Here is a 14,587-nt window from a genome sequence, read left to right as displayed (position 1 = left end):
TATCTAAAAATATCAAGGAAATTTTAAATTTAAATGAAGATATGAAATAATACAATATAAAATACAATGACTTAAATTATATTATTGTATATACTAGGTCATCAAATCAGTGTCAGTTGAGTCTGTCAACTAGGTTGCCTGTAGGGATTTTTAAGGTCCAGCAGGTGTCAGTATTCAGTGACACAGTATCGACACAGTATCAATACAGTTTGGCAATGTGTCGAAACGCTTCATGACGCCTCATCTACCCATCACTACTGTTTACATATACTGGAATATATGGATGAGGAGGTTTTTACCTTTGAGTCGATGACTGAGGATGTGCTCCAGGATGGAAACGAAGTTAATGAACTCTGGAGATGAGTCATCTATTGTCTCAAAACAGGAACGGTCCAGGAGAGTTTTCACTGAAAACCTGAGCATAAAGGAAGACATTGGTTATAATATATGTTAGTGGACCTTTAGCTTAAAAAGCAACAACAATAACTTTACACAGAGTAAGATGTAAACAGGACAAATGTATAATTAAACAAAAGTCTGTGATACAAACTGAAGACAAGGATTTAGTGTGAAATTGGCCCTTAACAGGCACAAGGGTCTAACAAAAAGATGTTCCTTGTTGCATTATAAAAAAACAAAATCCAGTTCCATTAAAAAAAGGATCTATCCTACACTGGCATCTAAGAATTAGCAGTGATAAACTACAGTTTTTGTTGCTGTGTGATCCAAGACAAGTTGACCAAACTCACATTAAAACAAACCGAAGAAGAATCTTAATGAGCATAAACATCCTAGAGTTCTTTTTAACACTATAGAAAGTCACTTTTGTCTTTTCCCATTTATGGGTCGCCACAGCGAATTGTCACACTGATGACTCGCATGTTGACATTTGGCACATGTTTTATGCCAGATGCCCTTCCTGACGCAACCCTGACATTCGAGTCAGCAGCGAGAGCGCTGCACCTTAACCACTAGCCTACCAGGGATGGCTTCTTTTAACACTATAAATTCTCTTATTAATCCTGTCAATACTGTGTTCAATGAGGTATCTGTGCATACCTGCAATAAGTTCCAACGTAACTTCATTTGATAAAGTTCCCCACAACCACAATCACTGTTCCAACTGGGTTTCCTGTACAGTTTGCCTTGGAGAACTTTATGCTGATTTCCTTCTTGCAGCTCAAAAAAATCAGTGCAACAGCTAAAATCCACTTATTGCCCTCTGGATATTGTCCCTGCTAGGATAATGAAGGAGGTCATTGACACTATTGGGCCTGGCCTGGTCACACTTATTAACAGCTGCCTCAGGCTGGGTATTGTCCCCACTGCCCTAAAGCATGCTGTAGTCAGACCACTTCTCAAGAAGCCTAACCTCGACCCCACGCTCCCTTCTAATTTTCGTCCAATCTCACATTTCTCTTTTTTATCCATGGTTAATGAGAAAATTGTCTTCACACAGTTACAGTCTCATCTTGAACTTTATGCTGTTGTCGATAAATTTCAATCAGGCTTTAGGTCCCGGCACATTGAATCCGTGCTGCTGAAGGTGCACAATGATATTCTTACGGCCTGATATGAAGAGTCCTGTTGTTCTAGTGCTTCTAGATCTCACAGCAGCCTTCGTGGTCCATACAATTTTAATTTCCCGCCTTGAACATTGCATCGGCTGGCGTGGTGCTGTTCTCAAATGGTATATTTCTTTTCTGACCAACAGGACCATTTCAGTTGTGATCCACTACCTCTACAATAGCCCCTCTTTCCTCGGGAGTTCCCCAAGGCTCAATCCTGGCACCTATACTTTTCTCGCTATATATGCTACGGTTAGGTTCAATTCTCTCTAAGCATAACATCTGCTTTTTTATGCTGATGATGTGCAGATTTACTTACCATTGATGCAGAGTGATGTCAGTGCACTAGCCCCCTTGCACAGGTGTTTGCGTGATATTAAACATGGCTCACACAGAACTTCCTTCATTTGAATAAGTGGAAGACTGAATACATTGCTTTTAGCCCGGACTCTACTCACATTGTGTCCAGCCTAGGAGCTCAGCCCCTTTATTCACTCAAACTGTGAAAAACCTAGGAGTGTTATTTGATAACAGGCTCAAATTTGACAAGCAGATTAGCTCTGTGGCCAAAATAAGCTTCTTTCAACCGAGGCGCTTAGCAAAGGTGAAGCCCTTTTTATCTCAAATCGATCTAGAAAAACACATTCATGCTTTCATTAGCTCATGACTTGACTACTCCAACACCCTCTACACTAGAATTAGTCAGTCTCTCCTCCATAGGCTCCAACTACTACAGAACTCGCCTAGAACTGCTCGCCTAATGTCAAATACTCCAAGGTATGCTCATATCACCCCTGTCCTTCAGTGGCTTCCGGTACAGTTTAGAATTGATTATAAAATTTTACTGTTTGTGTTCAAGGCCATTATTGGCCTTGCTCTAGCCTATTTGTCTGATCTTTTAACTATTCATACACCGGTCAGAGCGGATTGTTCTTTTGTCGTATATGCCCCCAAGCTCTGGAATACCCTGCCTCCTGATCTTCGGTCTGTAACTGAGTTAATGGTTTTTAAGTCTAAATTAAAGGCACACCTATTCAGACTGGCTTTCGGCATTTAATTTATAGCAGTGGCGCTGTACAGGTGCCTACAGGCTTTCTGATTTTATATTCTGTAATCTTATTCTGTTTGTACTGTGACTCATTTTTATTGTACAGGAGTTTGATAGCTGCTTACAGACTGTGGTTTTAAATTTGTCTAATTTTAACTTTTCCTTTTTGTTAGTTTATGTGTCTTAACATGTTCTGCTTTTATTTTTATATGTTTTGTTGTGAAGTACTTTGAGCACCCTTCGGTGTTGTAAAGCGCTATATAAACAAATAAATTAAATTAAATTAAACAAACGGTGATGCTTTTATTTCTTAATATGTCTGTACTCAACTACAAGACAAGGAAAGTAAATGCATCTGGCCTCCATAGCTGTAATGAGGCTTTGATTACTCTCCTGTGATGAAGCCATTCATAAGGTACTGCCCACTACTGTCCTGTGCATCACCTGACTCTGCCTAATCTAGTTTCAGCTAATTAGGCAGGAAGGAAAGTTAATGTACCAAACTGCAATGTGTGTCTGTGTTCTACAGATTGTGTCAAACTGTGTGTCATCCTTCACCTCAACTAAACAGTCAGACTTCATATCTCACTCTGCTCCTCTCTATTTCGTTGCTTAGCAGCAGGGTGACCACAGTATGTGCGCTTCCTGTCAAAAAACAGAAAGCAGATAAATGTTGGCCTATTTTACACTTTGAAAAACAACCCTGATTTTAGAAAATCATTTAGACAGAACCCTGTGTAAGATTTAGGCCTACTGCACATCCCTCAGTTATTACGTCGTTCAACAAAATACAAACACATGGACTTCTAGTTAATGTAAAAAAAACCTGAAATAAACCAGGACAAGAAAACCCAGTTAGTGACTGACTGTTTAAAGTTTAGGAACAATGCACTACATATTGTATTGGTCTTAGAAATTGTTAATTTTAATATATATAATTCAAAGTTATAACTGTTAAAATAACTGCCCAAGTTAAGGTCAGACAGCCTGAGGTGTAACTTTTCACAGTATACATTTGGCAAGCGTTTTATGCCGGATGCCCTTCGTGACACAACCCAAACTGGGATATACAGTATATATGCACTAATGTGGGCAATTTAGAGTCGCCAATCAACCTAAGCAGCATGTCTTTGGACTGTGGGAGGAAGCTGGAGCACCCGGAGAGAACCCACGCAAGCACGGGGAGAACATGCAAACTCAGCACAGAAAGGCCCCGAACCCAGAACCTTCTTACTGTGAGACAACAGCGCTAACCACCGCGTCACCGTGCTGCCTGACATACTTAGCGTTTAATGCTGATTCTGAAGATTGTCTAACAAAAGACAAAACTTTTTTTTTTAACTACTTCAAGTTATCCATGAAGGACAATCCACTAATGGGTCCACAGTCCCCCCAACCCACCCGCTTCCCACGAGCAGCAGGTATCATACACACACACTCTTGTCCCAGTCCCTGGCACCTCCAACCCATGAACAAGAGCAGGCTGTGATCTGTTGGGTACCAACATGTAGTCTGTCATATCCCTCATCCAAGAATGTACATATGACTCTATAATCTTGTAATCTGACATAGTGCCCGTCATGTCAGACAAAAAAAAAAAGCATGGAGTCTGAAATAACACTACTTGCAGTATCCAAGGATGTGACACCATTTCCATTATGCATCACTCTCATCACCCTGATACTCTCAGGACAGTCACTGACAGTGGTGACATTTGGTGCACCGTATGTGCGTTAAGGAGGTTTAATAAGGACTGTGTTTGCTGCTCAAAATGTGCAGTTTTATTTTCACGGCTGTACATTGTCCCAACTCTTATCCCAAAATGTATTAACATCGCCCCCGATCCTATTTTTAATCAGGCCTGGGACGTCCTTAAATTAATGACCGGCAGTATAGAGGGCAGAAGAAGTGACAAGCCCTATTCTCACATAAATAGAGATCAATTCATCCATTATCTAGATTTGAAGTGGGTACGTTTACTCCTGAGCCCAACTCGTTTTGATGCCACAGAGGAGGCAAGTGTATATCTCTGAAGGGGTGCTAGAACTACATCAGCATTTTTCTGCTCACTCTCAGAACTGTAAAGGTCATGCTCTTGTATGTAGTGAACAACGGCGTCTGGCAGCAGGTACCTGACGCTATGGCACCGGCAAAGCTCCCGACGCACGTGAGTGGATGAGATCTCATTAGTCACCCACTCATGCACAATGTGAATGTTCTTGCGATACTTCCATAGTGTGTCTGACTGGTGGATGAACTTGTAGGGGTCACTGCCACTGCGGGTAATGCAAACCAAACCGTAGAAGCCCAAAATTTCACTGATATCCTCCGGCGTCCACAGATTGGGTACCCCAAAGGACTCCATGAAATCAGCCCCACACAGCAACATCAGCTGAGGGCCACCTCCCCCTGTCTGGTGAGAGGAACCTTTAAAATAATTTTGCTTCGTGCACCTCTTTTTGGAGCACTTGGCTGTGTCCACATCATTGTCCTCTATGCGGCTCTTTTTGGAGCGCTTGACTGTGTCCACATCATCGTCCTCTATGCGTCTCTTTTTGGAGCGCTTGACTGTGTCCACAGCATCGTCCTCTATGCGTCTCTTTTTGGAGCGCTTGAATGTGTCTGTATTATCATTCTGCTCTTCTGCTTGCAGTTCATCATAGTGATGACGAATAACTTTAACTGTCTCCACCCACTCAGGTTGCAAGCTCTCCCAGGAATCTATTGTGATCCATTCAGAGTTCTCTGTGGCCAGTCTGGCCATCTCCAGACGATGGCAGGCCTCTATCAAACCTTTCTTCTTATAGCCATCATTCACTGGAGAGATTATGCCTTTCACCACCCTGTACTGACCTGTGTCTTCCAGATGATCTCGTGCCACTTCAAACATTCTTAAGTGCATGTTGGTGATGGGGTTGAAGGACCCACAGGCCAGGAGCACTACTTTGGTTAGATTCTGGCCCTCCATGCTTCACACTACATTAACAGATACAGTGAACAAATAAAAAAAATATAGCTGCTATACCAAGCAGGATAACTTGCAGCAATAGAAGATTAAAACTAACTAGTAGACTCTCTGAGTAAATAGCCCTGCTAGTGTTGCCTGTTGGGCAATGACGTCATGTGTCCTTTTATGTGCATTCCAAATGGTTGCTATTGGATACCACACACACAGGCGCAGGTGTTCTATCCAATAGCAAACCTCAAGTGTATGACACGCTGTAGCGGTTTACTATTTCCATGTGAGATAGGGGGTGATGCCCCAGCGGTATGAAAGTGTACTAGTGTAAGTTGAGACACAGTGAAGGATGTAGTGGGTCTGGGGTGCCAATTTTTATGTAGCGGTTCTTTTCTTTTTATGGTGTTTGTAAATACAGACGGCCATACAGTTTAACCAAAGCCCCCGAAAAAAACTCCGAGTAACACCTCCTGTGGTAAATACGAGCTAACTGTCCCCGGCTAACCGGGGTTACTTCCTGTACTTAGACAGACAACGCAGTAGCGTCCTGGTTACCCGTTTGGTTCCGGTGCTAAGGTAATCGGTGTTGAATAGTTCCAGGATGGCTGCAATCCAGTGTTGGAATAACAGCCTTGGCGCTAGAAATGTTTTAAGCCTCTTTTTAAAAATATTGATGTTGGCAATCGAATGCAGGTCATCTGACAATTTGATCCAAAGATGGCACCTAGGCGTCGTTAGACTGTTTCTACTGGGGCACTGTGCCCCAGTAATGATCTGCTCCAGTAAAATCACATGTTCAAGTTTTAACAAGCTCCTCTGTTTGGCAGTGGATTAATTTAGATTGATAATAACAAGAAAAGAATTGATTTGTTGTTCTAATCCAGCATGTCCAAACAAAAAATATAAGATGAGGTGCAGTGTTCACGGTTTGGTGTGCATGTATGCACAACGTTTCTGGTGCATTGTGTTGAGCATGCAGCAATCCATGTTTTGGAAACAAAAGAAGGGAATGGACTGAGGTACTATGTGACAGGAACTAAATAAAGTTTTTGAATAACACAAATTATCTTGTTTTGAATCAAATATTATTTACTCCCATATATGAACAAAATAAACTTTAGAGGAGGCCGGAATACTGAAGAAGTTTGGAGAGATGAGGGTTAAAGAGGTAGGCTAAGACCTGGCTGTAGTTGAAACAAGGTAAAGTTAGTTTAGTTAGCTAGTACACAGGCACAGATGTTGAATGTGAAGTAAATTGGAGTTCTGTGCATAAGAGCAGTTGGACTACTCTTAAAATGCTATTTATCAGTGTAATGCATGAAATAAAATGAATGCCGTTGCATAATACACCACACATAGACTTTCTGTTAACTTTGGACTATTGTTCTGCATTTAATGAATGTTACATAATATTTAGTGCTCTTGTCACACAGTCCAAATGATTGTTTTATGCGCGTTTAACAAAGAGGCAGGAGGGGACAGTGTGGATAAAGCTGTCTGTCTATGGAAACAGGTGTGTGAACAACAGTCATCCATTGCACAACATAACTTTGAAGTAGCTGGAGCATTGATATGTTATGTGGTCTTATGGATTACAAAAAAAGATTTTGTGTGTTTTTTTTTTATTATTGATTTGTTGGTAGCTTAACTTGTGAAATTTTAAATTTGACAAATCAAACTGGGGCTGCTTGACATTCAAATTATATTATTATGCACTGAAGAAGAATGTAAAGAAATGTGCATTACAGGGCCAGACTTTTACACCATAAAACCTGTTGAGAATGTTATTAATGTATGTTGAAATAAATATTTTCATACATTTCTACCCCTACCAGTAATTGTTTCAGTTTCAGCACTATGACAGTGGAATAGTGGGCTAAGTAAGGAAGTGGGAAGTTCATAGGTCACATGTCATTCATGCTGCAGACATTCAAGAAAAACTATTATGTGATTTGAGGAATGGGGGCCCCAGTAGAGCTTTATGTCTAGCAACACCCCTGTAAAGCACCTTCAGAAGACTTTAAATTTAATTTTGGCATTTTAGATTAAAAAAAAAAGACTAGCTAATGACCTAAAGGGTTTAGAAGGACTATGATCGGTGAGCAAGTCATTAATATACTGTGAAGCCAACCCATTGGTTATTTTATAGACTAGCCATAAGATTTACGAATTAATCCTGTACTGTACAGGAAGCCAGTGGAGGTATTTGAGGACCAGAGAGATGTGATCATATTTACAGGTTCGTGTAAGCATTCTGGCCGCTGCACTTTGAATGAGCTGTACTCTAGAGGTCATTTGTTTTGGTAGGCCTGCAAAAAGGGCATTACAGTATTGTGCCACCCCACAATTTTCACTGCCCCCAAACAAAATATTCTCTTCAGGCACCAGTGGCTGCAGCGCATAAAAAGGGTACTAGCATTGTGTTTTTTAAGTCGAGTACACACTATTGGCATGGAGTGGTTGAAGTCACAAGAACTCTGTTGCTAGGCAACACACAACAATGAGCAACGTCAGCTTGTTCCTTTTTCCAAAAAAAAAAAAAAGAATGACTTTCTTCATTTCAGCATCAAGCTTATGAGTCATGGACTTGTGACAAGACAACTTATGAAATATCAAATAATGTACATTTTTAAACTCCACAACTAATGGTTATTCCTTCAAACGCAGTAAACAGGACACAGTTTTTAAAGCACCATTATTTTGGTAGACCTCTTTCCAGCACAGAGGACATTCTGAAATGTCACAGTAGAAAAAGTACAGGTGTAAATAATAAAAATAATGATGGCTGAACTTCATTTAGGTTTGTCACACCTAAACAGAACACACCCACTGTTAATGTTATTAGTAACGCCTGCTTTTCCTTCTATCTGGCATGAAAAGGCCTATGTGTAGGTGTGTACCGACTATGCTTACAGTACTTGTTTTCCTGAGATGTCAATTAACCATGTTTTCTTCAAATCACCACGTACTTGGATAGAAAGCATTGCTTCATGTTGATGCTTTTCTCTTTAGCCTTCAGCAATCTGTAGAAAATAATCCTAAAGTTTTTCCGAATCGGTTTGGTCACACCACAGTGTTTTACGCTTTCTGAGTGTGGATAAGTGATGGAAGAGGATGATGTTAACTCACCTGTTCGCCATTTAGAGGGAATGACTGTGACAACAAGTCAGTTTTACTGATAAAGCCCAATATCACTAGTTTGGCCCAAGGGGTTTTACCATCTGTACAATAATCTCAGTAAAGCGCTTTATCAGTTATAAAAACGCAAGAAACCTCACAGGAGCCACCTTCATGTGAGAGATTTCACGAGGTACATCCCAAATCTCTTATAAGCACCGTCGTTTCTTTCACCTCCATCTTTTCCTTGTCTTAGTCCCGCCCACTTAAGATGTGAGGAAAACATATGAAGTGAGAAGATTCAAGGAAACACGTTATTAATGACACGAGACATTCTTTCCTCTGATCCTTCATCTGAACCGTTCAGTCACCAATTGATTTCTGATAAAGGGACGTGTCAGTTCACAAACAAATTCCATGAAGGATGGGTTAAGATGGAAAGAAAAGGTGCAAGGAGAGAGGTACCGGGGAGAAACAATTTAACTGACATGAGGCGTCCTTTTCTCTGGTCCTTTATGTGAATTGTCCAATCACAAACTGATTTCCAATAAAGCAATCCGTAACAGCCTTCCACGAAAAATGCACTCATGTATCCTCGGTCATAGCTTCTTCGGGCAGTCTCCTAGCTACAGAAATAAGAGCTTTTGGACGTCTTTCATCATGGCAGAATGGAATGACTTTCAGGTCAAGCAAGGCTTGAGGACCAAGGAATAATAGAATGAGGGAACTGGGATTCACCTTTGGAATGACCTTGGACCTCGGTTGACTGGATCAAGGACTAGTCTTATAAGAGACTTGAGATGTATTCATGGAAACACCTGTAGTCCATTAACACACTGAGTTTGACAACAGCTCAGCAAATTCCCAAATTAGCTCTGTCCAGTGTCAGCATGAGAGGAGAGCTAATCAGCCAGAATAAGTGAAAACACCTGTGTCCTGTGTGTAAGGTATTAATATATGGAAAAACGGATCTTTAGTTGAACATTTTAAAGCACTCAGCAGCAAATGCTGGGAGAGAATGTAAGCCAATGACTGAGAGAGGGCAAAAAATGAACTGAAATATTTTAATAAAATCACTGTTTCTTAAATCATCAAAACAGCTGTGGAAATAGACCTGGCAAACTTACTGTGTATCACATCAACAAAATCAGAAGCAAAAATTTCCCAGTTGTTTCTGTTGCCCCTTCCTTCTATATTTCAAATGTAAGTACTCACCGTAAGGATGATGCCTGGACTGTTCTATCAACTTTAACTGGTACAAGTGTGTCCCAAACATTTGACTGACATTGTGACATTCACAGTCTCAGACAGAGCAAACAAGGAGTCCAAACACTAAAACCTGCCGGATTTTGTGATGAACTATGACACTGCTGTCTTCACTCACAGTTGCTCTTTGTTAAATGTGGATAATTAAATTACTTTTCTTAATTTAATTTCACCCCTACTGCATCTTATCAGCCACAATAGGACAAAGCAACTAGCAAACATGAGATTTAAGGACACCTGACATACTTTTAATGGCAGGTTGTAGTTGTATTGAAGATTCCTTCTGCAGCTACAACTGTCCTGTCTTTCTTCGTACTCACTGCCAGCAGGGACCTAATAGATGCCTCTCTGAAAAGCTTAAAAACAAGCAACAACCTGCCAGTGGGCCAGCCATTACTAACAGTGTTCAAACTCAGTAAACTTTCAATTCAGGGGAAGATCTTCAAGTTTCCCTTTTAAAGATCAAATATAGTTTAAATAAAGAGCTGGAACAAGCCAATACAAAATATTTCATTCATTTTCTACTGCTTAGTCCCGGAAAGGGGGGGGGAGCCAATCCCGGGTACACCCTGGACAGGTCGCCAATCCATCGCAGGGCTAACACATAGACAAACAACCACACACACACCTATGGGCAATTTAGAGACACCAATCAAGCTAAGCTGCATGTCTTTGGACTGTGGGAGGAATCCGGAGTGTCCGGAGAGAAAATGCAAAGGTCCCAGGTGGGGCCCAAACCCGGAACCTTCTCACTGTGAGGCAACGGTGCTAACCACTGCGCCACTGTGCCTGCAAAGTAACAATTTTGTCCCTTGTTTTCTTGAGGAGTCATTTTATCTATAAAAACTGTATAAAAATGACATTCACATTGATTGTTTTGTCCAAGCAACAGTCCAAAGCTCAAACAGCATTAAATCTTCACTTCTGAAAAGCTGCGACTCCTTGTTCTCACTGAAATACTCCTGTTTATTTATTATGCCAGTTTGCCATCACTCTTCTCTCTCTTTTCCCTCCATTACTTGTGCCAATCGTGGAGCTGATGGCTGCTGCAGAGGCAGGACAATCCAAGAAAAGGACCAGTCAGTGAGGACACACCTGACCATCCTGACTCTTGGAAATAATGTTTAGACTCATCTTCAGAAAAGGTTGAGCAGACACAATCTGGAGGAGGTGGCCTTACACTTTCTTGGTGCCAGAGTAAAGACTGCACCTTCATATCTTCTGTTTGTCTCTGACCCTTTGACACCACAGGGACTGTCAGTCAGTAACGGACATCACCCAGCAGCACTGAGAACATAACACACCAGTACTCAAGAGCAGAGCACTTTTCACTTCAACCAACAAAGCAAGGGGGTGAAACAAACAGGTGGTGACAGCTCAGCACATCTTTATCTGTTTGCGATGCTCCATTTTATTCCGCTTATCATTTAGAAATGTATGGAAAAACTGATTCTGGACACCAAGGTCATGTCCTCAGTACTGTTTACCTATACTCTACATAAACATTAGTTTGTGCAGTGTTTTCTCAATGTCTTTACATTTCAGTTTGAAAACGAAACAATGAAGAATTTACTATTACTTTAATTATAATCCTGTGGGTATGGGCATTTTATAAATTATATTTGTGGCTAATCCAAAATTATTACAAAGGTGTGGCTGAGATGGAGGAATTTATGGTCTCAGTATTTCTAAATTCCTGGCCTTAATCCTACAAAGAGCTCATAATGAAGGCAATTAAAACTGAAATGTGATTGCATGAATGTTTAATGGAGACTTGTGAGGAGGCTACCGGTGGTGGGCGTGAATCTGAATTTGTGTGTAAGAGACGGAAAGAAATGATTATAAGGTGTAAAAGACAGGATAATTTACCTGTGGTCATCCTGATCAAGCACACACAGACCTTCATCTGTAGGCTTTGCATATTTTATTTCATTCAGGCTCGTTCCCTTTAAATCTAGCCTCAAACAAATGCTTGCCTCTCAAATTACTGAAAAAAAATCTGCGGTCTAAAATTCAGTTGCTGATGCTATCTCATCCTCCCCTGTCAATAACCAGAGACTGATGTGAGGGATTCCCACCTGCACACTGTGAGCAGGTTCCTCCTCTCCACCGCCGCGCCCCTGCCTGCTCCCCGCTTTCGGATGCGATGCAGCCCGATGCCGAGTGACGCCATCCCCGGCTCGTGTCCGTGACTGCGGCCGGAGGTGGTGCGTAGTCCCTGCTCCGCTTCCTCTGCACCAGGGCAGGACCAGCCGTCTCCGTCACCCTGGAGGGACACACGCTGCTCCGCTGAAGGAGGGGTTGGACAGAAACAGGTGTCAAGTCGGACACGATAAGATCATGTTGTGGGACTGTCAGTTGTAACTTTCAAAATAAAAGCTTGCAAACAGCGTCTGAAAAAGGTCTATAAAAAATATATAGTTATTGGTTAGACGTGCATTTAATTTCGAGATTACTCTAGAATTTAAAATATATCATCAGCATGAAAACATTTTCTATAGGCCTAATATTATAGGCTTGAATTAGTGAGAAAGATTAGAATTAGAAAAAATGACAATTTTTAACCAATATTCAACCATAGGAATCTCACTAAAACTGAATCCCTCTTTTGTAACAATATTTGCACCCCACTGGAAAAAAAAACCTGAGCAGGAAATCAATTTGCTTATACCTAGTACATGCTTGAATGGAGTAGGAAGAAGTCAGACTTATCCAGTCCTACCCCATGACATCATCTTACCATCATTGGTTTGCAAGCAATAAATGATTCACTTCTACACACTCACCTATTATACTAAAAAGAATATAACAGTATTAACATTCTTACATCACACAAGTGATATACTAAAGAATGGTTACAAAATATACATCACACCCACAACAGTTAATCATTGAGCCTGTTCTTGCATATATCTTGATTGACACATACCTTTATATTTATGTTTAAACTTGTCAATTCTAGTACTGTTTTTTATGTCTACACTTAAGTTATTCCATAGTTTTACCCCACTTATGGAAATACAAAATCTTTTTTTGGTTGTACGTATAGCATGAATTTTTAAATTTAACTGACCCCTTAAATTGTATCCCCCTTCCCTTTCATTAAATAGTTTTTGAATTCCACCAGGTAATAAATTGTTCCTGGCTTTATACATAAACACAGCAGTCTCATATCCCACTAAATCAAAAAATTTTAACAATTTAGACTGTATGAAAGCTACATTGGTGTGATCCCTATGCCCCATCTTATGCACGATTCTTATTGCTCTTTTTTGTACTATATACAATGGTCGAAGTGAGCTTTTGTATGTATTTCCCCTGTTTTCAACGCCATACTCTAAGTATGGTAGAATCAATGAGGAATACAAAATGTGTAATGCTTTCCTGTCCAAAATATATCTAACCCTTGCCAATATCGATATATTTTTTGCTATTTTGTTCTGAACATATCTGATATGAGATTTCCAGGAATTTATCATCAACTATGACACCCAGAAATTTAATTTCATGTACTCATTCGATCATAGTTCCCCCAATTTGCAATTGAAGTTCATTGTCTCGTCTGCGATTCCCATATATAAACAAGACTATTTTTCATGTGTGGTTGTCATATGACCTATAGGCTAAATAGCCTAGTAAATGATTTGCCTTAAACCTAAAACTACCTTTCCATTTCACTCTTTTTCAGGTTTGTGCCATGTGCCATATTTAGGCCACCTGAAAGTTTGTCTCCATATTCCACTAAATACTGAATTCAATTAACATGTTCTGTGTCCTGGTTTTATTTTGAAAGTAAACCTGTCCAACCGGTAGTGTGAATCTAAATAAAGGGAGTTTGTACTGACAGTAGAGCTGAAAGGAACTGATTAACGAATGAACGATTGTTTTTTATATTGTGCAGTTGTGAGGAGTTAAATAAAGTTGAGTGGCTACATGTCATCTATACATAGAATATGATTTTTGTGTCAATGGCATCATGCACGGTACAACTTTGCTCAGTTGCAAGCATTAAAAAGTCGATTCATTTATCAAAATAAATGTAGATTATCTGTTCATTTCCTATTGGATATTTACACTCACTAACGTGTGAACAGAGATTTGTTTTAATCCTGTGTAAAACATCAGGCTGCAAACAACATTTTAATACTAAACATAATATATTAGCCTGCATGTTGTAATTAAATTTTTCATGTCTGTTTAAAATGAGTTGCACTAAATATGAATGTCGCCATGTTTCAGGCCTGTGTTTAGATGTTGGTATTGTTCGCCTTTAAATCCAGTGAAGCCACGATGAAGGACGACAGCGCCACCCAGTGATCTCAAATAAAACACACGGGTCCTCTCCACTGTCATATTCATGCATCCTTGCTTCCTTTGCCTTCCACCTCCTGCCCCTCACTCCTTATCTAACCACAGCTAAAAGAAGGCAGTTTGTGCTCTGAGTTGGTTCTTCTCATCTGGATTAAGACTGAACAACAAAGATACCGCCTTTAAATTCAACTGCGAAGTACTTGTATTTTATCAGAGTATTTCCATTTAATATTTCAAGGAGGAAACTATTGTACTTTTTAAAACATGACAGCTGCAAATTACACCTGCAGTTACTTGTTACTTTGCATATATATATAT

The 14,587-nt window shown here is 40.2% G+C and overlaps 1 protein-coding gene and 1 pseudogene across 2 annotated transcripts in view; both read right to left on the bottom strand.

The window, feature by feature from the left end:
* Positions 1-14,587, bottom strand: part of rundc3b (RUN domain containing 3b) — a 25,350-nt gene that overhangs the window by 7,879 nt on the left and 2,884 nt on the right. Inside the window, exons 2-3 of one of the 2 annotated variants that reach the window (XM_020607269.1) lie at positions 12,037-12,247; positions 300-415 (exon numbers count right to left, since the gene is read on the bottom strand). In XM_020607269.1, the coding sequence (XP_020462925.1) occupies positions 300-415; positions 12,037-12,247 (327 nt within the window). Of the gene's footprint in view, positions 1-299; positions 416-8,704; positions 9,755-12,036; positions 12,248-14,587 lie in introns of those variants that run through there. The other variant, XM_020607270.1, reaches the window with a different exon arrangement.
* Positions 3,808-7,954, bottom strand: LOC109964172 (nicotinamide/nicotinic acid mononucleotide adenylyltransferase 1 pseudogene; annotated as a pseudogene).

The sequence above is a fragment of the Monopterus albus genome, unplaced genomic scaffold (assembly GCF_001952655.1).
Source record: "Monopterus albus unplaced genomic scaffold, M_albus_1.0 scaffold84.1, whole genome shotgun sequence".
Classification (NCBI taxonomy): Eukaryota; Metazoa; Chordata; class Actinopteri; order Synbranchiformes; family Synbranchidae; genus Monopterus; species Monopterus albus.
Note: the sequence above shows the minus strand (reverse complement) of the source record. Positions and strands in the feature narration are given on the sequence as shown.